This window comes from Octopus bimaculoides, chromosome 6 (genome assembly GCF_046866305.1).
Source record: "Octopus bimaculoides isolate indiv1 chromosome 6, ASM4686630v1, whole genome shotgun sequence".
NCBI lineage: Eukaryota > Metazoa > Mollusca > Cephalopoda > Octopoda > Octopodidae > Octopus > Octopus bimaculoides.
Window position 1 is genome coordinate 109578229 of NC_142933.1, and position 24179 is coordinate 109602407.

The 24179-nt window shown below is 38.0% G+C and overlaps 2 protein-coding genes across 5 annotated transcripts in view; one reads left to right on the forward strand and one right to left on the reverse strand.

Moving 5' to 3' along the window:
- Positions 1–390: 390 nt before the first annotated feature.
- Positions 391–18369, reverse strand: LOC106870447 (ketimine reductase mu-crystallin). Of its 3 annotated transcripts, none has more exons than XM_052968612.2 (8): positions 18269–18369; positions 13004–13148; positions 11553–11615; positions 9939–10040; positions 8436–8613; positions 5005–5126; positions 2836–2920; positions 391–949 (listed from the first exon to the last, which is right to left on the reverse strand). In XM_052968612.2, exons 2-8 carry the CDS (start codon positions 13133–13135, stop codon positions 885–887), a joined length of 747 nt encoding a protein of 248 aa, XP_052824572.1. In that variant the 5' UTR covers positions 13136–13148; positions 18269–18369; the 3' UTR covers positions 391–884. The 3 variants fall into 3 exon arrangements, with proteins under 3 accessions (XP_052824572.1, XP_014772027.1, XP_014772028.1); XM_014916541.3 differs by lacking the exon at positions 18269–18369 and adding an exon at positions 17788–18086; XM_014916542.3 differs by lacking the exon at positions 18269–18369 and adding an exon at positions 17225–17362.
- A 3924-nt stretch (positions 18370–22293) lies between these two features.
- The window catches only part of LOC106870438 (nuclear pore complex protein Nup85), a 40983-nt gene continuing 39097 nt past the window's right edge, over positions 22294–24179 (forward strand). The window contains exon 1 of one of the 2 annotated variants that reach the window (XM_089354409.1): positions 22294–22352. In XM_089354409.1, the coding sequence (XP_089210535.1) occupies positions 22317–22352 (36 nt within the window). In that variant the 5' untranslated portion in view covers positions 22294–22316. Of the gene's footprint in view, positions 22353–23135; positions 23317–24179 lie in introns of those variants that run through there. The other variant, XM_089354410.1, reaches the window with a different exon arrangement.

Here is a 24179-nt window from a genome sequence, read left to right on the forward strand (position 1 = left end):
AGCTAAATTACAGCAACATTCGTCCTAAACCAGGACTGCCATGTTATATTGGCAAATAATCTTTACTCTATAATTATCTTTGTTTTATTGCCAACACACGACACAAACGCCTACAATTACTAAGGGGAAACAACTCAATAGCAAATCGAGTAGAAAATATAATGAATAATGGACTTTCAGATTTGGCGGGGGACGAGTTTGTAGTTGTTAGTGAGGAGGTAATTTTACAAAAATATTCATTTACATGCTATGTTAAAAGTCAGAGTAAACAGCTGGGAGGAGGAGGGGGGGGGGCATTTTAAAATTAAATTTTGCAGATATCTTTCCAATGGGGTAGATAATGATGTTCATAAAATGTAGGAAAATAATGTCATGTACTTATTGCAAATATAGAAATGAGAAATTTTATTTTATTTAAATTTTTAAACGGTTTTCATTTGAAAATTGGTATTCATTTCATCATTTTGTATAAGCACCAAGAAATTTGATAAAAAGTTGATTTACAATCAAAATTCCTGATATTACTTGTGATGGCAAAGGTACACTTCCAAAGTTGCCTGTCATCATAAAGTGGTAACACTCTAGTATAGTAATAATGAAAGAATATTCTCTTGAATTTCAAACGACTCCCGCCACCACCACCAAAAAAAAAAAACAATGCAATAATTATTCCGTGACATTTTACATTATTAGATTAATTAACATTGCCCAAAAGAATTACATAACATCTCAAGAATTCTTGGTCAGAAAACCAACCTGTTCATTATCTTCTGCTTGGGTTCTCGGGTAAATCAAAAATGTTCTTTGTTTCCTTAAGAGCTGTTCATTTCATTGAGGTATTTGAACCTTTTCTGGCTGGTTTTTCTTCCTTTCTTCATTTTTTTTCAGAGGTTATTTGTTATGTTTTTATAAACCAACTTGGCTGACACACAATCTTCAATAGCCATACCTACAAACAAAAATAAAAGGTGAGAATGCGTTAGACAGCTCGGTTTGGTTTGTTTTATCAACTATTCATGCTTTTAATAAAAATTTAATCTGATGCAATCCAGAGATGGATTCTGTGCCAGAGTGGTGGTCATATAGCCATAAAGATTTTAGGAAAAAAAACCAAACAAGGTAATGAATTTTATGCTGTATAAAATGGAAGAAACAGTAGAGAATTCAAAATATTGAACTTTGGTCTTTTGTTAAGAGACAAAGAAGGTTCCATGGTTTCTGCAATGTATGAGTAGACTGGGGCAATTGGGAAATGACGAGCGTTGCTCAAGGACCCAAAGTGCCACTTGGTCCACAGATTAAATGGCAGGATCAAACATGCGAAGAAGAGAATTCAAGTGGATTGTTATTCTGTTGAGAAAGAATTTACCTTCATGCTAACCATAGCCTTCTGAGTGGATTTGGTAGATGGAAACTGAAAGAAGCCCATCGTGTGTGTGTATAGGGAAAATGTTAAAAATCCATCAAAATTTTGTTATATGTATGTATATGTGTATATAGGAAAAATACTGATCCAACCCATGCCAGCATAGAAAATGGACGTTAAATGATGAGGATGGCTGAAAATGCAAAATTTTCTTATATGTATATATATAAATATATAATGATATAGATATATGCATATATCCATACATATATGTAAATACCTACATCTATATGTATACATACATGCATATATGGGTACAGGACATCAAAAAAACATTAAACACAATGAGAAACAAAAACATAAAAATGAAAACAGAAAATGAACTTTTTTTTCAAACAACGAACAAAAAAAAGAGAAACGAGACATGCAACATAAAGAATATATCCCTTCGTCAGCTGTCCCTGTCCATCTACTCCACGTTTCAAAGGCAAGGACAATACGTGACATCGTTGGAACAGTCCTTCCCACAAAGCAAATTAAATAAAATTTGGAATTTTTTGCTGAGGGTGAAAGTGTTAAGAACAGGATGGTGAGAACAAGACAGTAAAAACTGGTAAAAGCACGACAATAGAAAAATAATTATTATGAACGCTAGGTAGAAGAGACAGAAAAATTCACGTCTCTTCTTTAGGAAGACCAGTGGGCAGAAAGAAAACACCTTTCGTCAAATGTCAGCGACGAGAGGGTCTATATGTATGTATGTGAATTTTGTGTAATTAAAACAAGTTTAACTTTTTAGCATAAATGGAAAATAACTTTATTCTATGAATCTTTTATACAAATGAAAAACAAAGATACGTTTTCACAGAATAAATGATTTTGTATCATAGTTTGACTGAAATTATATTGGAATACGAATTCTTGGCTGAGTTTAGTATAGATAATTTATATAAACATATATAACAGAAATGAGAAGGATGGAATGGAACAAGGAAAAGTCAGAAGCAATGGTGGCTTGTAGATAAAATAAGTGGGGGGTGCTGCTTCAGAAAATTTTTAGCTGTTTTAATAATTTTTACGTGCCCCTCAGCCCATCCCTGGTTTTAGGATATACATTTCTGAGTTTTGCAGTTAAAAGGAGTTTTTTGTAGTATCAGAAAACAGTCATACATGTATATAATGATGATGATGATGTGTGTGTATGTTTTACATTTATCTTCCCCAAAAATGTCTGTGTCTGTACCCCATCACTTGACAACCAGTGTTGGTATGTTTACGTCCCTGTAACTTAAGTGGTTTGGCAAAAAGAAACCAATAGAAGTACCAGGCTTAAGAAAAAAAAACAAATACTGGAGCTGATTTATTCCACTAAAAATTCTTCAAGGTGGTGCCCCAGCATGGCCACAAGTAAATGATAAAAGATATATGAGAGAGAGAGAGGATTATTTCTGATAAAAGGAAATACATACCAAGACTAATAAACATTGTGATTTTATTCCTAAAACTTTGCTTCTGTCCAGCAATGACTTCTCCAATTTCCCCAAAGACTTTGGCCTGAAGTTTAGAAATTTTAATACAATTAATCTCTCATTCACACAAATGTCAAACGGACAATTTAACTGACTGACTTCACCCAAATAAAGCAAAGATCTTTGTTCTGAAGTGAAGATAACCTAAACACGAGGTAGCTATATATATATATATATATATATATGAGAGTAACTACTTTGAAAAATAACTGATAAGGCTGAGAGGTTGATGACCCTGTAGATCCAGTTCTGCTATCTGTGCGCCTCACTCCACTCTGCTAGTGGTTTATGATTGGAGGGAGAGGTGGATTCAGATAAGGAGAGACCCTTTGGTTATGCCATTTCTGAGGCCCCTCCCATGAGCATAAGTGTGGGAATCCTCTGATAGACATCAATTAGGGAATGAGAAACTGTTGAAAAACAGAAAGGACCAATATTCATTCCTTCCAAGTCTTGTTGTGATAAATTAGGTCAGTTGTTAGATCCTTTTATGATTTCAGGGATGGCACGTAAAATACACCATTTTGAGCGTGGCCGTTGCCAGTACCGCCTGACTGGCCTTCGTGCCGGTGGCACGTAAAAGCACTCTCTGAGTGGTTGGCGTTAGGAAGGGCATCCAGCTGTAGAAACTCTACCAAATCAGATTGGAGCTTGGTGTAGCCATCTGGTTTCACCAGTTCTCAGTCAAATCGTCCAACCCATGCTAGTATGGAAGGTGGACTTTAAACGTTGATGATGATGATCTTAAATATACCTCTTGATATCAGATATAATCCTAATTGTTTATGATTCTAAGGTGACATTTATGGGTGCAAGTGAGAGGAAAATGTTGATTGCTATGTTTGTACCTTTCCCAAGTAACCACAACAAGGTATTGTGTCTTGGTTGAAAGATTGGGCGACTGAGAATTAATCTCATCCATGCCACAGTATTGAGACAAAATAGTTATTCAACCTGATTTGTGAGCAGAAGTATCCATCAGTGGGTGACCAGCTCTTCTGACTCAAACTGGCAAGGGAGGGGGGACAATTTTTCATATCTTAGTGAACTGAGACAATGAAATATTTGTAGTGAATTTGAACTCAGAAAAGGTGTAGACATAACTGAAATTTGCTTAGGGAATGCAAACCCAGTTTTTTAGGATGTTCAAAGCGTTTTCATTGCCCCACAAAAGTTTTAGGGGTTACACTTGCACCCCCTGTTCCTGAACCTATGCTCATGAAGCATCTAATAGTGTCAAAACTTTTATATATCATGGTTGGAGCCAATCTGATTTTGAAGCCTTCAAGCCTACAAGTAAATTCAAATTGGAAGGGTATTTATAAAACCCCAGTTAACGAATAACATCTGTGCAGTTACACTTTTACTTGTTTCAGTCATTTGACTGCGGCCATGCTGGAGCACCGCCTTTAGTTGAGCAAATTGACCCCAGGATCTTTATGAACAGAAACCAAATTTCTGATTTGAACAGAACAAATAAGATGCTGTTTATTTTGAGATCTTCAATCAAAACATACTGGACTAGTTGCCTCCTGAGCAAGTAGCTGAACAGGCAAGACAATGAACTAACAAATCCATCATCATCATCATCATCCATTTAATGCTTGAATGGGTCACAGGAAATTTTCTGAGGCAGATTCTCAACAGCCAGATATCATTCTTATTGCCAACCCACAATAGTTCTTACAGAAGATTGCAAACAAATGAAGCCACTTGTAATAACGGTTTTAAATTTTGGCACAAAGCTAGAAATTTTGTTGGAGAGTAGGCTGAATACTTTGGTCCCAGTGCTCAACTGGTACTTATTTTATCAACCCCAAAAGGGTGAAAGGCAAAGTTGATCCCAACAGAATTTGAACTCAGAATGTAAAGGCAGACAAAATGCTGCCAACCATTTTGCCTGGTCTGCTAATGATTCTGCCAGTTTAGAAATACGAGCCAAATCACTGTTTTCAATACAGGACACATTAAATTACCTATATATTCTATGCTTGACCAGTCATGGTTAGAAAGACTTTGATCATCAGGTTGACCTGGGGTTAAACAATTAACAACAACAACAACTGAACAAAAAACATTTAGCTACAAAACATGTAAGCCAATCTTTACCTTTGAAGCACCAAGCTCACCGCTGTATTTATAGGCCATATCATAATCTTCGACATAAACTATTGAAGACCTGGTCAACTCTGAGTCTACTTCTTGACATTCACCTATTGGGGCTCCAACGGCTGCAACGAGATTTATGTAACAGTTCAAACAACGGCAGAATGTCTCATATATATATATATATCTATATATATATATATATATACACAATCACATATCCATCTTAATAAGATTAAAAACAAAGGATTTTGTGGTGTGAAAGGTAGAAAAGAGGACTGTTGCCTTGAGCTGGCAAACGACCCCTGAAAAGGGAACTCCTTAAACTCCAAATAGAACTTGGTCAACACTGTGACACTCTCTGTACTCTTCCTGATATGGATAGGCTTCTCATGCATCCATTCACAATCACTGTCCATGCAAAACAAGCCCTATTTCAAGTCCCTCACTTTTGGGGCATCACCCCTTAATGTCTCCCTTCATCCATTCTTAACAGTTTAGTAATAGCAGATATATCACCCACATTCATTCAATCACTCATTTATCCACATTCCCCTATACTTATTGATCAATCTAAAAAGTGCTTAAAGCAAAAATCCATTCTTTTTATATCAAGGTATCACATAATGTCACCTGCATATTCAAGTTAACATCTATTTCATTAATATATGAAACACACAACATGGGACCCAGAAGAGATCCCTGTGGGACATCAGATGTCATCACATAAGATGTAGAATGTTGTCCTAGTGTTTTGGCTACTGCTTTTCAACACAGAATGAACGACTTCAAACAGTGACAAAGATTAGCCTTCACATCTACAGAATCTACGCTACACATCCATTGCAAAGAGCTCCACCATAAGTCATTTGTGTGGTACAGAATTAAAAGCTTTGGTGAAGGTGAGATAGATCAAATCCACCCATGAGCTGCTGTCTGCAATTCAGGTGATCATCATCATCATCATCATCATTTAACGTCTGCTTTCCATGCTAGCATGGGTTGGATGATTTGACTGAGGACTGGCAAGCCAGGAGGCTGCACCAGGCTCCAATCTGATCTGGCAGAGTTTCTACAGCTGGATGCCCTTCCTAATGCCAACCACTCAGAGGGTGTAGTGGATGCTTTTACGTGCCACCGGCACGAGGGCCAGTTACACGGTACTGGCAATGGCCACGCTCAAAAAGATGTTTTTTACGTGCCACCTACATGGAGCCAGTCCAGCGGCACTGGCAATGACCTCGCTCGAATGATTTTCTAATGTGCCACCAGCACAAGTGCTAGAAGGCGACGCTGGTAACGATCACACTCAACTGGTGCTATTTACGGGCCACTGGCAGGGAAGCCAGACCGCTGCTCTGGCAATGAACATGCTCAGACAGTGCTGTTAGCGCTCCACTGGCACAGGTGCCAGTCATCGAATATAGTTAAATTACGATTTCAATTTCACCTGCTTCAACAGGTCTTCACAAGCAGAGTTTAGTGTCCAATGAAGGAGAGGTTGGCATGGGTGCCAGTCGTCAAATTTGGTTTGATTTCGATTTCAGATTCACTTGCCTCAACAGGTCTTCGCAAGCAGAGTTTAGTGTCCAATGAAGTAAAGATATGAATAAGTGAGCTGGCTACACTTCTGGCAGAAGCCACAGATTATGTTCCCACTTGCCTTGCCGGGCCTTCTCACGTACTGCATATTTCCAAAGTTCCCGGTCACTGGTCTTTGCCTAGGTGAGGCCTAAAGTTCGAAGGTTGTGCTTCACCACCTCATCCCAAGTCTTCCTCTTCCACAGGTTCCCTCAACTGCTAGGGTGTGGCACTTTTTCACACAGCTATCCCCATCCATTCTTGCCACATGACCATACCAGCGCAATCGTCTCTCTTGCACACCACAACTGATGCATCTTAGGTTCAACTTTTCTCTCAAGGTACTTACACTCTGTCGAGTATGCACACTGACATTACACATCCATCGGAGCATACTGCCTTTGTTTCTTGCGAGCTTACGCATGTCCTCAGCAGTCACAGCTCATGTTTCACTGCCATGTAGCATGGCTGTTCGTACACATGCATCATACAGTCTGCCTTTTACTCTGAGTGAGAGGCCCCTTGTCACCAGCAGAGGTAAGAGCTCTGTAAACTTTGCCCAGGCTATTCTTATTCTAGCAGCTACACTTTCAGTGCACCCTCCCCCGCTACAAACTTGGTCACCTAGGTAGCAGAAGCTATCAACTACTTCTAGTTTTTCTCCCTGGAGTGTGGCAAAGGTTGTTTTCTGCACATTTTCAGTGTTTATTGCTCCTGTGTGATACCTTCTATAAATTTAATGAGTTGGCAACTACTGTAGCTGGAGTTGGGGATTAGCCCAAATTGTGAGGGTTGAATAAAGTTATGAGAATTCTGGAATTTAAAGAGTCTCTTTTTGATGCACAACTCCATCAATTTGGTGACAAAACTTGTGAGTTTCACTGCATTATAATTGACTGGTGATGTATGGTCACCTTCTTTGAACAGGAGAACAACGCTGGCTATTTTGTCACTGTTCTCAAATAACACAGTTATTATGGCAGAAGTGGAAACACAGTGAAACCTGGTGCAGTAGAAAGAGCCTGCCATGTTTGAAAAGCAGACAAGTAACGTCATCAAGACCAGGAAACGTATAGTTGTGCATTTACAAAGACAGCATATTTCTGGTGAAATACACAATTTTTGTTTCAATTAATTAGAAAATAATGAACTTGCGTGGAATTTAGAACAGAAGCTGACATGGAATCTTGATGGAAGATTTTAATTTAGATAACTTTAAAATGGGAATTAGATGGATTGATATCAAAAGGGTTAAAGAAAGGACATACTGGATATCATATTCTTCAAAAGATTTGTCTGGAAACGACGGAGTAATTTGCAGTCACAGCATAGATTAGGAATTATGGAAATGAGGTGTAGGGTGAGATAGAAAGAGGGGGGGGGGGCTTGAGAGAGAGATGTACAGTGAGACAGATAGTTGTTAGAGGTATGTAAGGGTGGCTATGGTGAGTGAAGAACAAAGATAGGGGAAGCCATCAACATATGAGAGGATGTCGAGAATGATAGCAGACAACAGATGGGGTATGACAGTCCAAAAATGGCACTCAGGGGAGACAGAGAAATAACTGGAGGCAGAGAAATGGAATGGGAAAGGATGATATTGAGAATGAGAGGAGATAGTTGAGAAATAGAAGCAGTTTTAGTGAGAAGAAGACATAATTGGTAGCACAAGGAGGGGGGGGGGACGGTATGGATTATGTGCAGATTCTGCTCTTGTATGATTACAGCAGGTGAGGAGTGTTAGGAAGATAAGAGTAGTGGGGGGGGAAGTTCAGTGCAGGGCCGAGTGAGTGTATAAACACACACACACACACATAGACAATTATCTTCTAAGCATCTCTATTTATACGAACCATTAATGTGAGCACCAGCTTTGACCCAGTCTTTCATTAAAAGAGGTTGTTTGCTTGCTGTGGCAGTAACAATAATGTCAGCATCTTTGACAGCTTCTTCTACGGTGCCACACACTTTCGCTCCAGTGTCATCACCAAACATTTTGGCGTTTGCATTATTTCTACTCCAAACATTTACCTAGAACACAAGAATGTCAGAAAGTGAATTTGGATAATTCTTCCATAGTATCTTTTATGGCATCTAAAACAGTGAAGTTGGAGACAGTGTAGGGGATTACATTTAACAAAAATGGATCACTACAAGAAGTACCAGAAAGACTTAGAAGTAGATGGGGAGGACATGGCATGATTAGTTGGACTTTTGAAGGCTGTACCCCAAAAGGGCTGCAGTCCAATGACTAAAACCAGTGGGACTGAGTTCTGTTACGAGTCCTAGGACTTGTGAGGTCGGAGCTTAATCTGGTTTGCATGGTGTATAAGTGACTGAGATTACAACACTCCTCCTGAATGGAATGCCAGTCCTTTGCAGGGTTAACTTCCCAAGTGTTGCTGTTGGAACTCATTTACAACTGTGTGAACTGGAGCAATGTGAAATGAAGTGTTTTGCTCAAGGACACACTGAATCATTTAACCTCTATTTTTCCACACTGGCATGGGTTGGACAGTTTGGCTGGAGCTGGTAAGGCCAGGATCCACTTCAAATTCCATAGTCTGTTTTGGCATGCTTTCCATAGCTGGATACCCTTTCTAATGCCAACCACTTTACAGAGTGTACTGGGTGCTTTTCAAATGGCACCGGCATGATCTTATGACTGTGAGAGCAACATCCTAACCACTAGGCCATGAACCAGTATAAAAAAAAAAAAATTCACTTGGAAGGGCATCCAGCTGTAGAAACTCTGCCAAATCAGACTGGAGCCTGGTGTTGCCATCCGGTTTCACCAGTCCTCAGTCAAATCGTCCAACCCATGCTAGCATGGAAAGCGGACGTTAAACGATGATGATGATGATGATGATGACAATGCCATAAAGTTATAGGAACAGTCAACTGCACCAATCTCAGGGCCACAAACAGTCCTTATTTGCTAGGATTAACAGTGAAATTAACCAGAGCAGGATTTAAGGTAAAGTTACCTTCTCAATTCACAACAACTCATAAAGGTCAGTTTCCCAGTTTCAGTGGCGGATAAATTCACCTCCTGGATGGGACGCTAGTCTGTCGCAGTGTTACTCATTTTTGCCAGCTGAGTGAACTGGAGCAACATGAAATGAAGTATCTTGCTCAAGAACACAATGTGTTGCTCGGTCCAGGAATTGAAACCACAATCTTATGATCATGAGTCCAACATTCTAACCACCAAGCTACATGCCTCCACAGAGCAGGATTTGAATTACAGCATAAGTAAATATTACAAAACATTTTGTCTACCATTTCTGTGCCGATGCCACCACCACCACCACCACCACCACCACACTGACGAGGAACAGAAACAAATACTTTACCTGAGAAAATTTGAAGGCTCTCGTAAAAGCAGCAAAGTGGGATCTAGCCTGCACACCTGAACCAATAATGGCCAAAACTTTAGGTTCTGGCACCGATAGATACTGAAGGAAAAAAATAAAAGTAAATTAGATTCATTAAATTAATTGGTAATTAGGCTGGGATTAGGACATGAATATTTGTTTGTAGATGAGACAAGGAAAACATGAAAGAGTTCTCTACCCTAGCAGAGGAAATGTATTATACCACCTTTCTACATGTGCCACCAGGGAGCAGTAAAATCAACTCAATGTATATATGAGGCAAACTGGTAGAAACGTTAGCACGCTGGGCAAAATGCTTAGTGGTATTTCGTTTGTCTTTATATTCTGAGTTCAAATTCTGTCAAAATCAACTTTACCTTTCATCCTTTTGGGGTTGATAAATTAAGTACCAGTTGCATACTGGTGTCGATCTAATCGACTGCCCCCTCCCTACCCCAAAATTTCTGGAAAATAATTTTATCATAAAATAGTACAATTAAAACTCTGGTATATATGCAATTGAAGCAGTATTAAATTAAAACAGTTATCTTTGTATCATACTAAATGTATGCACTGTCAATAGACCAGTCACTGTGGTATTTGTCCTGAAATAAACTCTCTTATGGACTTGCTGTGTTAAAAACACAATAAATATTAGAGGAGACAAACATTTTCCCAGCAGTAGCTAGCAAGAACACCAGATACATTTCGGTCTTTTGGGGCCTTCTCAACAGTAAGTACATAGGTTCAGGAACAAGGGGTGCAGGAGGAGCAAGTGCATTCCCTAAAATTTTGTCGAGGGACAATGAAAATGCTTTGAACATCCTCTTGAAAAACTAAGTTTGTACCCACTAATCAAATTTTGTTCCTGCACTTATGGGCATGTATTCACAGCCATTCAAATTCCTGGATGACAATTTGTCACTTCTGATATAAGAAAAAAAAAAAGAATAAAACACTGATGTCTTGAATAATCACAACAATTAAAAAAGAAAAAGAAAGATCTACAGTATCTTACTTTAACCCTTTCGTTACTGTATTTATTTTGAGATGCTCTGTTTCCTTCAATTAATTTTAAATATAACAAAGAATTTTGCAAAATAACTTAGTTATCATTCAGCTAGTGTTAGGAACATAAATTGTGACTAAGGTTTGGTGGAAGATTTTAATTCAAAACTTAGAAAAACAAAACATTTGTACTACAGAGCCATAGGCAGTTTCAACCAGGTTGGTATCAAAAGGGTTAAGAATTGTTTCTCTATTTTATATTTTAACCCTTTTGTTACAATATTTCTGTTGAGATGTTCTGTGTTTCTTTCAATTACTTTAAATATAACAAAGAATTTAGTAAAATAACTTAGTTATCATTCAGCTAATGTTAGGAACATAAATTGTAACTAAGATTTGGTGGAAGATTTTAATTCAAAACTTATGAAAACAAGACATTTGTACTCAGAGCCAGAACTGGTTACCAGCTGGGTTGGTAATGAAAGAGTTAAAAAGAATGATAGATTTGCATGTTGACAGTAGGTCCACTGTTGTTCTGCCCCATATTTGTGTTTATATTGGATAAAGAATCTATAGAATAATTACCTTTGTTGCAATAACCGTCACTGCTGCCGTCCTCATTGCTGTGATCACTTTTCCATCAATCACCTACAGACAAGGAATATTACAAGTTACAAGAACTGCAGCCAAATCACATTCCAATCACACACTTGAAAAAAGAAGGGCACATTGGATAACATAGTCCTTGAAATACAAAATGATCATGATTGGAACGATTTTGATCATAATCCAGTTTTTTCAGGCTTGACCTAGGGTTAAACAACAGGAAGAATGCAATCATTGTTATCTCACCCATGGACACCACCACTCATAGCAAAACAAAAACAAAAAAACACATCACGATGTCTTTGTTACCATCAACAACAACAACGGCACCAACAATCTGGACACTTATCAAATCAACAGAAGAACTTTGAAGTGGATGTCGTAGATGAACTTGCTCAAGACACAATCAGGGCTTCTAAAAGTGGATGGTACAGCCCCCTGAGAGCAGTGTGAAATTTTATGTGGGTACTAGGGACAAAAGGGGAGAATTGGTGGGACAAACAGTAACATGCATACATATATCTGTGTGTGTATGTGTAACAGGCTTCTTTCAATTTCCCTATACCAAATCCACTGACAAGGCTTTGGTTGGCCCAGGGCTAGCGAAGAAGACCCATGCCTAAAGTGTAACACAGTAGGATTGAACCCAAAAAACCATTTGGTTGGGAAGCAGACTTCTTACCACACAGCAACAATATTATCAAAATGAAAAAAAAAAAGAAAAAGCATTTCTAACTAAAGGCTCAAGATATAAAGAAATAAAAAGTGAACAGTGACCCCTGCTGGTTGTTGGGACCCAGGTCAATGCTTATCAAATTGATTCATGAACAAAAACACTTTAGTATATCCACTCTGTAATATTCTGTTTAACTCTTTCGTTACTGTATTTCTGTTGAGATGCTCTGTGTTTCTTTTAATTCATTTTAAATATAACAAAGAATTTAGTACAATAACTTGGTTCTCATTCAGCTAGTGTTAGGAACATAAATTGTGACTTAAGGTTTGGCGGAAGATTTTAATTCAAAACTTATGAAAACAAAAACATTTGTACTACAGAGCTAAGGTGGTTTTAGCTGGGTTGGTATCAAAAGGGTTAAATGCTAAAGTGTTAGTCTCCCAACCTGCACAAAAACACCTCCTTCAGTACTTCTCCATCTTCCAGCTGAGGGCTTCTTGTCTTGATTTGTTTATTCACATAATTGCCTCTCTCTCTCTCTCTCTCTATATATATATATATATATCTCAAAAGGATGTGTTATTATACTATTCCACAGCCATACCAACAATCCAACATACCTCCATCATCAGCTGCCCCACGGATATCATTATGGTTTCGACACCTGGGCAATATATACATATATATCTAAGAATGGGTGTACAATTAAAGAAAGCTAAGTGCTGTTGTTAGATTTGAAAAAACAGAAACCTACACTCAAAAGTTTACCATTGGTGCTGCTAAATACAACAATGGCAGCATCGTGGGAAGGAATATCTTTGTTTTGTGGGAAAACGGTGACAAGTTTGGTAGCAATAATGTTGTCTGCAGCACTGTAACATGGCATTACGAGACACAACCTGGAAAAGGAAGGTTGGAAAAAATAATTGAGCTTCTTAAAAAAAAAACATGATTGGAATTTATACACAAACACACTTAAACATAAATTTCGTGTTATACTAAGAAGTGGTGCATGGTACTAAAATTTTTGACTTAAATCAACAAATTACTCCAGATAAGTGGACAGCTGGTTTGTACTGGTTTCGAGTTTATTAGTTGTGATAATGAAGTCAAACCAAATAATGATATTTTGAAATTATTTAATACACACGTTTCAGGTTTGCGTAATATATATAATAGGATATGCATTCATTATGTAAACATTCTTTAAAAGTTTTAACTGAGGAAGATCTTACATAATGGATGCAATTTCTTTTATATGTTACACAGACCTGAAATCATCATTATCATCGTTTAACGTCTGCTTTCCATGCTAGCATGGGTTGGACGATTTGACTGAGGACTGGCGAACCAGATGGCTACGCCAGGCTCCAATCTGATTTGGCAGAGTTTCTACAGCTGGATGCCCTTCCTAACACCAACCACTCCGAGAGTATAGTGGGTGCTTTTACGTGCCACCGGCACGAAGGCCAGTCAGGTGGTACTGGCAACGGCCACGCTCAAAATGGTATATTTTACGTGCCATCTGCACAGGAGCCAGTCCAGTGGCACTGGCAACAACCTTGCTCGAATGTTTTTTCATGTGCCACTGGCACAAGTGCCAGTAAGGTGATGCTGGTAACGATCACACTCGAATGGTGCTATTTACATGCCACTGGCATGGAAGCCAGACAGTTGCTCTGGCAATGATCACGCTCCGACGGTGCTCTTAGCGCTCCACTGTTACAGATGCCAATATGATTTCACATTCACTTGCCTCAACAGGTCTCGCAAGTCAAGTTCAGTGTCCAATGAAGGAGAGGTTTACATGGGTGCCAGTCGTCGAATTTGGTTTGATTTCACTTCCCTCAACAGGTCTTTGCAAGCGGAGTTTAGTATGTACATACTAAATCATTTCAAAATATCACTATTTGGTCTGACTTCTTAATCACAACTTAGAGAGAGAGAGTGAGAGATCATCATCATCATTTACTGTCCATTTCCCATGGCTGTATGGGTTTGACAGTTTCATGTAACAAAAATACACAATGGACAAGAAGGGAACCGGAATTTTAAAAAAAGCCTAATAACAGCACAGATATGGTCAACCATCAGTAGTGAGGAAATCACTAAGACACTGAGAGCCATCAGCAACTAGAAAAGAAGAGATATGGTCCCTGGCTTCTGGTTAAAACACCTCATCTGTAGCCATGTACATACAACATCTGCATTTAATTAAATACTAAGCCAATCAGAATCAACAGCTGATTTGACACTGGTGAGGAAACTGTTCTTGATCCCTAAAAACAAAAACATCATACATTCACAAAATTACAGGCCCATAAAATGCCTACCAACAACATACAAAACACTCGTGTTAATTATATACTTATTAAACATCTGGAAACTGATGTCTTTCCAGAAGTTCAAAAGGGGTGCTAGAAGGGATGTATGGCTGTAAAGTACAGCTACAAGTGTATAAGGCCATTGTTGAAAACTACAAAAAGATGGAAACGAGTCTCAGCATGGTATGGATGGATTACAAGAAGGTTTTCAATAGCATTCCATATTCGTGGATATTGGAGTCACTCCACATAAGGCAGCCCCAACACTGCTTAAATATATGAGTTATGCAATGACAAAATGGAAAACTGTTATGCCATTGAAAAATAGGGAGACTATTATCAAAGCCAGCCCTATATTTATAAGAAGAGGAATCTTCCAAGGTGAATTGCTGCCCTGCCTACTTTTCTGTCTTGTTCTGACCCTGCTAGCTAAAATTGCTAAATGACACCACCATGGGGTACAGATGTTATGGACCCAATATAAACCATCTCCTGTATAAGGACGACCTAAAAATCTTTGCAAGAAGTAACAATGAGTTAGAAAACCTCCTAAAAATTGTCAATAGTTTCAACAAAGACATAAGGATGAGTAAAGAATTAAACAAATGTGCCAAAGTAACATTAAGAAGAAGCAAATTAACTGGCACTGGAAATATCATATTTGACATAAACACTGGAATTAAAGAAGTAGGTCATAATCACTCATAGAAATACCTAGGAATAGTCAAGGCAGCTAATATACAACACATGGAAATGAAAATTAAGAATGAATACCATAGAAGTGATAGTGAACCAGTGCATGTGTTATTATTGGTGTAATGACCTCCCCAAGACAAAAACAATACTATAGAAGAGTTAGACTAATATCATAAGCTTAAGTCAACGCTAGAAATAGAATTGGTATAAATATGCTGGCCATACCAGTTGTAAACTACAGCTTTAATATAATTAACTGGAATTTAAGTGAATTGAAAAATTTAGATAGAAAAACCAGGAAACTACTTATAGCATATCGAAGCCATCATCCTGAAGTAGATATAGAATATGCCCTAACCCGCACACATACTTGGACAGCTCAAATGCTTAGAAACAAAGAGTGGAAAACTCAAATGTAATAAAGAAATAGATAACAAAAAAAAAAAAAAAAAGGACCCCCTTCTCTATACACAAGAAATGATAAAATAGAAAGCAGAAACAGACTATATTCAGATACTAAATTTAGACAAGAACACAACAGAAATGGTAAAACATACAAAAAATAACATGAAAACAAACATAATCTCAAGAAGAAATGGAGAGAAAAACCACTGGGTGGTCAATACCGTGCAAGGCTTCACTGAGAAGCCAAAGTGAAAGTCAACAATGGCTCAAAAACTCCAGAACAAAAGCAGAAATAGAGTAACTTTACTAAGCAAGACTAATGCCTGACCACAAACGGATCTAGTTCAAAACGGGGGCACCAGTTTTCATTTATGTTTTATGTAGTGTTTTTGGTACCGAAAGACTTTCAAACTTCGTATAATCTATTTTGTGTTATAGAACAGAAAAAAAAATTTGTATTCGAATTAATTTCATGTAAAAAATTGTCTTATTTCAATAATTTCAACCAATCACTGACAAGTATTCAGCTGTTTACAGTTACTCCTTTGGCAGTTTAAGTGGTGTAAAGCGTATTTAATCTCCATTACTTCTGACATTTTGCAGAGAGGCAACACACGTGTGTTCGTTTTCCCTAACCCTAATTGACTTGCTCCTTCCCTCAAAAACCTGGCCTTGTGCCTATAATAGAAAGGTTTATTAGCTACTGCCAATATGCTTCAGCCATTTTTTAACAAGGAAATAATAATTTTATCACCGCCAGAATCGTTTGTTTACGTAGTCAGCACTTAATGTATTCGGCTGAATGGACGTCAGTCATTGGTTGAAATTACAGAAATACGACAACTTTAACATGAAATAAATTGCAATATAATAATTTTTCTTAAGAAGACTAAGAGAAAAAGATGTTTTATATGACACATTCTATCAGTGTCCCAAGTTTCAAAGTGTTTCGTTAAGAAAATACTGGTGCCCCCGTTTTGAACTAGATCCCCACAAACAACTATGAAGATAAAATCAAGAAAACTAATCCTAATAGCAAATGCATCATTGTGCAACCAACACGATGAGACAGTTGACCACATCATCTCCAATTGCTCAGTGCTTATCAAATGTGAGTATATACACGGGGATGACTTATTTGGCAGCTACATTTACTTGGCAATAATACCAACACTTCAAAGTGAACACAAATGAGTAGTACAAATATGTACCGAAGACGGTGCGTGGCAACGACCCGGTTACAATACTCTGGGATATGCTGCCCAGACTGACAAAGAGATCAAGGTGAATCGTTCAGACGATAAAAGACAAGAAAACAAGCACATGCATAATGATAGACATTCTGGTGAAAACATTTCGTTTGAAAAGTAAGGAAAGTATCGAAGCAGAAGGACCCCGAAACTGAAAAAACTCAAGATGTGAAGCACGACGGTGAAAACAATAAGACGAGTTATTGGAGCATTAGACACGATATTAAAATTATGAAAAGAAATATAGAAGACATATAATGGTTCACAACATTACACATAGCTCTGCTAGGAACAACTCACATCTTGTTGAAGACGTTTCAATAGAATAACTCAAACAGAACAATCTTCATAGAGCGCACACACCCACAAGTACCTAGTAATTAAAAACAACGCAACTCATACAACATGTACAAGATTAAGGTCCAACAAAATAACAACCTACGTTACACACATCAACATAACATACACTAATTATAACAAGTAATTAACCCCCTTAACAAATGAAACTGGTGTAAGAGGAGTCTACGCTCCCTTAATCCTCACAGAAATAAGAACACAATGCCGCACGCATCCCAGGAACACGGAGGTGCACCAGGTAGGGAAATAAAAGCTGGCATGAAACTACCGGAAAAAAAAATGGTTTATAATAATAATAATAATAATGGCGCTAAACTTAAATGACCGAAAATATACTGTTTGTTTTATAAACAAAATTTTCGCAATGAAATAAGAAGTTGTCTCAGTTATTTAGGAATTTAAATTAATAATAGTTCAAAAAATCCTGAAGATTTCTCACAAACAAGTTTATACAGAGAAAACTTGAAGACTACATATCGATATAATTAAAAGTATTTCATACAAACCCATTATTCTCTTTAACTTCAATTAAAGTTTTAGAAGGTTGTATAATCTTTACGTTTTTGGTGGAAGAATATTGCTTAAGGGCGTCTTCTAAGACAGGTATAAGATGTTGGTAAGTTAAAACTTTCGTGACTTCTTCGGCACTTACAAATCTAACGGTTTCTGCCATGCTGAGAGTTCAACAACAACAAAACTTCTAAATGATAAACTTTGCCCTATTTCTTTCTCTCTTTCTATCTCTAACTCGTTATCATTACTACTCTTTCTGTCTCGCCACGTACCATCTTCCCTCCCCCTTTTCTCTGTCTAATGCTCCACCAACCTTCTGTCTTTCTTAATATATGCAAAATTATTCCTCCGCTTCAAGTTCTCCCATACATAATAAGTCGGTTATTTTATAAAACACGATTATATTTTCTTTCATTTCCATCTACGACGCAGAGGGCAACCTTAAATCAACGTGCCGTATCTATTTATACATACCTCTTTTCTTTTTATCTTTTACTTGTTTCCGTCATTTAATTGCGGCCATGCTGGGGTACCGCCTTGAAGGATTTTAGTCGAACAAATCGACCCCAGGACTTTTTTTTTTTTAAAGCACGGTACTTATTTCATCGGTCTCTTTTTGCCGAACTGCTAAGCTACAGGCACGTAAACACACGAACACCAATCATGAAGCGGTGGAGTGAGACAAAATACATATGTATATACAACAGGCTTCTTCCAGTTTCCGTCTACCAAATCCACTCACAAGGCTTTGGTCAACCCGAGGCTATAGTAGAATACACTTGCCCAAGCTGTCATGCAGTGGGGCTGAACCCGGAACCATGTGGTTGGGAAACAAGCTTCTTAACACACTGCCACGCCTGCGCCCTCTTCATCCAACCCTGTGTGGATGTGTGTGCGTGCATATTACCATGTGATACCAATGTGATATGTTGGTACATGGTTACACACAAACGTTGTATGCATTGACCACAGTCTACCAACCATATAAGCAAAATTGGATTGTGCACACACATGCATGAACACACACACACACACACATTGGTTACAAATTTTGGCACAAGGCCAGTATTTTCAGGGGGGGGGGGGGGTTAAATCGATTACATTGACCCCGGTATTTAAGTGGTACTTATTTTATCGACCCCGTAAGGTCTGTTTTGGCAAGATTTTTACAGCTGGATGCCCTTCCAAACTCCAACCACTTTACAGTGTGGACTGGATGCTTTTTATGTGATGAATTGAAAATGAGCAAAGAGAAACAATTCACAATGGCCAGGGGCATGTATTTGAACAACAATAATGTATAAGGTTATATTAAATAACACACAAGATAAATTCTTGATTTATTGAAATTATTTTTGCTTCTAGAAAAGATAGAATTATGGTTTAATGGAAAATAGGAACAATACCAAATAAAGCGGAGAGATAATCTCAAGAACGAGGATATACTGTTATAAGAAAGAAAGTGTGATTGTTTGGAGAAAGGAGGACAGCAGTGGATATGTGTTTCTGCCCCAATTCGCATCATCAGCACAGCAGTTGCTGTACCTGCCTTATTCCAGTAAAATTAGAAATATAGATTCAAAAACGACCAGTGGACCGAGAATTGTGGTATCAAATTCTTGTGTGGACTCTACAGCAAGACACCTACCCCTATCCCTCTATATGACAGAGGCTTTACATTGACTGGAAATGACAGGGTTTTAGCATTGATTGTGGGAAAAGGAGTTGGGCTTCAAGAACAAGTAGAAATTAGTAGATTATTTACATTTGACGGATATTTGTCCTCATCTTGTTTGTTGTTAACACAACATTTCGGCTGATATATCCACCAGCCTTCATCAGGTGTCTTGGGGGAATTTCGAACCTGGGTTCTCATTCCTAAGGTATTTTTCGATATTATTATTATTATGAAGGTTGGAGGGTATATCAGCCGAAACGTTGTGTTAACAACAAACAAGATGAAGACAAATATCCATCAAAGTAAATAATGTACATAATTCCTCATCTCTTAAATACAGAACTGTAGACATTAGTAAACTTAGGATTAGCTTTGAAAAGATCAAAGTGATGCAGATTAAAGCCCTAATCCCACCTTCTATCTTCATAGAACAATAGGTTGTGGAATATGAGATTAGGAGTAATGGAGGCATAGAAAAATAATGTGAACAATAGAATGGGTAAAGCATAGGTTGTAGTCCCGTGTATGGGCCAAATCAAGGCAACAGTAAGCATCAGAAGGGACATGAAGATCCGGTTACATGGAGAAATAGTTCTGTATGGCAATAAAACATGTTAGTGAAGGTCGACACATTCTGTCAACAATGTCTACTGAAGATCCTGAAAGTGATTGAATGAGACAGAATTACAAATAGAGAAATCTTTCTGGAAAGCAAATTCCAGTCGTTTCAAAACAGCGTGGGGCTGCTTCAGGTTTGACTGGCAGGTCACATTCTGTACTCAAGTCATTTGGTATGTAATGACTGCAATGACTTGTTATCAGAAGAAAGAAAATGGGAAAGGGTCCAATCCAAGAACATTTGTGCTGGTGCCACTGACAAGCACCTGTGCTGTAACAACATATACTGGTGCCACATATGAAGCTCTGGTGCTGGTGCCATGTAAGAAGCACCCAGTCCACTCTGTAAAGTGGTTGGCATTAGGAAGGGCAGTTACGTAGGTGTGGGAAAAACTGTAACAGATGGATCCCACAAGAAAATCTCCCGTGTATGTTTAACGATGTGGGAGGACCCAAAACTAAGTAAGATTTACAGCTTTTCATTAATATATTAGTAATACTAGCTTAAAAGCCACTTGATAAGGCAGCTTTTAAGTATATAGCTTTTAAGCAACTGTCCCCGAATGGGAAGATCTGCAAACGGATCTCTGGCTTGTTTTGGGAGAATTTGTTGCAATTGCTTCCTCCAGAGTCATATCCCAAGGATGATCAGATTCATCGCAAAAAATCATGTGAAAAAAAAATCGCCGAAAACAATCGCTGTAAAGAAAACATAGGAACCGAAAATTTCAGGAATGTGGTCCGGATTTGGCCCAGAATGTTTTTAATTTACTCACGGAGTTAGCCTTTAGGTTATAAAAATTATCATACAAAAAAATTTGTCGCAAAAAGTCACGTAAAAAATCCCTGAAAGCAAACTCAGTCACGAAAGCTTGGGAATCCAAAATTTCAGGATTGTGGGTCTAGATTTGGTCCAGAATGTTTTTAACTTACGAGTCAGCCTGATTCCAAAATGGTATGATATGTTGGGCTACGGCCTCTAGGAGTAAAGTTGAAAAAGTGTGACACACTGACATTCACATTTATTTAATTTTAGGTTTTGAGTTCAAATCCCGCCGAGGTTGACTTTGCCTTTCATCCTTTCGGAGTCGATAAAATTAGTACCAGTTATGCACTGGTGTCAATATAAAGTGACATTTATTATATTGGCTATACTCTCTCTTTTACTTGTTTCAGTCATTTGACTGCTGCCATGCTGGAGCACCGCCTTTAGTTGAGCAAATCGATTGCAGGACTTATTCTTTGTAAGCCTAGTACTTATTCTATCGGTCTCTTTTGCCGAACCGCTAAGTAACGGGGACGTAAACGCACCAGCATCGGTTGTCAAGCGATGTTGGAGGGACAAACACAGACACACAAACATACATATGTATACGTACATATATATATACTATATATATATATATATATATATATATATATACGACGGGCTTCCTTCAGTTTCCGTCTACCAAATCCACTCACAAGGTTTTGGTCGGCCCGAGGCTATAGTAGAAGACACTTGCCCAAGGTGCGACACAGTGGGACTGAACCCAGAACCATGTGGTTGGTAAGCAAGCTATTTACCACACAACCACTCCTGCGCCTATGTATAATTTGGGGGAAACTTTATTTCAGTGTATTTTATACATGTGTGTGTATATATATATGTGTGTATATATATATATATATATATATATATATATATATATATATATATATATATATATATATATACATATGTATTAAAGAAAGCAAAAAATAAAACAAAAATGATATGTTCAGTATGTTGGCGACAGGACTAGAGACTTGGTTAAATGAAGTTGTACATCACCTCCCTCTTTCTCTTACATAGCCACTCTTTCTCTCTTTTATTACTCCCACTGCCACCATCAACACTACTACTTTTAATAAAACATCAACTCTCTCTAAATTTCTTTGTCTCTCTTTCTCTCCCTCTCTTTTCTTTCTTTCTTTCTCTCTCTCTTTGTCTGTCTCCGCCACCCTCTCTATGTCTACTATTACTCTCACCCCCACCATGAGAAATAGTAGGAGTGTCATTGAATAGTAAGAGAGGGTGGGGGTCTAAGTGTGACACTGACACACTGACTAGTTTTCACATGTATTATATTAGATAAATCAACAAAATAAACAAAGACGGAAGAAAATTTCTGCCGGAATATAATACTATTTACACCGTATAGTCAGTCTTCAAAGCGAAGATAGAAATAGTGTCAGGTTTTAGTAATGGCGAAGAAGCGGGAACGAGAGATCCCTGAACTGGTTTGTTTATTAACCCTTTACCTGAAATATTTATTTGTTAAAATAACAATTCAACGAACCATTATTAATAATGTTGTATTTAAATGACAATAATTTTACTAAGAAGTTTCAAATCTCTTTGAATTTAACTGAATTATTGAGATGTCGGCTTCACCCACGATATCGTTGTGTTTTCGGCTTTTCTTCATTTTACTAATTCTATCACGTATATTTGTTTGTAAAACGGTCTATTAGTTACAAGTATAGGCATTCTTTCGGAAAATTTAACAGGTTTCTCTGAATAAACTGAAAGTAATTTATAAAATTTCATACGGATTCAACCAATGTAAATATACCCACCCTTCCACAACAGGGACTGATTCTAAAGCCTTAATATAATAATAATTAGTCATTAAATTGTATTAAAAAGTACTTTTTAGTTATGAGTTGAACTTCAGCATGTTCACGTGGTTTTGTGATCCAGAAAGAAATAATAATAATGGGAAGATTGTGTTCAATGCTAAGAAGAATTAATTTAAATGGCAATTCGAGACGTGCGATTCCTCGTATGCTTTCAATGAAATTGGTCAAATGAGTCGTAGACCATCACTAATTAGTATTAAAGATAGGTCATCTTTTATTGTTTACTTGAATTGCGGCTATGCTGGGGCTCCGGCTTAAAGAATTTTTAGTCGGAGTCGACCGCCGACCCCAGTAAGTATGTTTTTAAAGCCTGGTACTTGTTCTATCGGTCTCTTATCAAGCCGCTAAGTTACGGAGACGTAAACGCACCAACACCGGTTGTCAAGCGGTGGTGGATACATACGCGCACACATATATATAACAAGCTTCTTTCAGTTTCGGGCTCGTGGCTATAGTAAAAACCACTTATCTTCGGTGCCACGCAGTGGGACTGATCCCGGAACGATGTGGTTTGGGAAGCAAACTTCTTCCCACACAGCCACGCCTGCACCTATATACTCATGTAAGAAGAAAATCTTCCACATTCATCATCTTCCCATTATTACGGCACAAAACATTTCCTCCGTAAACACAACCTCAATTTTTACCTTCCATTAATTTTATTCTAATTTGCATTTTTTCTCTTTCACTTTCTTTCACTAGTCTCTTTTCTTTCGCTTTCCGCTTTTCTTGTTACTGTTCCTTAGTCTTTTACTCTTTTACTTGTTTCAGTCATTTGACTGTGGCCATGCTGGAGCACCGCCTTTAGTCGAGCAAATCGACTCCAGGACTTATTCTTTGTAAGCCTAGTACTTATTCTATCAGTCGCTTTTGCCAAACCGCTAGCTAACGGCGACGTAAACACACCAGCATCGGTTGTCAAGCGATGTTGGAGGGACAAACACAGACACACAAACATATACACACACACACTCACATATATACACACACACGTCCATATATATATATATATATATATACGACGGGCTTCTTTCAGTTTCCGTCTACCAAATCCACTCACAAGGCTTTGGTCGGCCCGAGGCTATAGTAGAAGACACTTGCCCAAGGTGCCACGCAGTGGGACTGAACCCGGAACCATGTTCGTAAGCAAGCTACTTACTACACAGCCACTCTTATTGCCTTTTATCAACTATAACTGGCTGCTAAATTAGTGACCAACAAGTCTTTTGGAATTAAGGAGTCTCACAAAATTTAAGGGACCAGAGTTAAACCAGAATGCACACAATGTCATCGGTTCCATTCCTGACTTGCTAAAAATAGCAGCCAAATCTCCTTCAAATCACATCGCGCCCTGTTAGTAAAGGGGACATTGTATGATGTAGCCCTAAATTCCTGAGATGGTAATGATTGGAATGTCTTTGATTA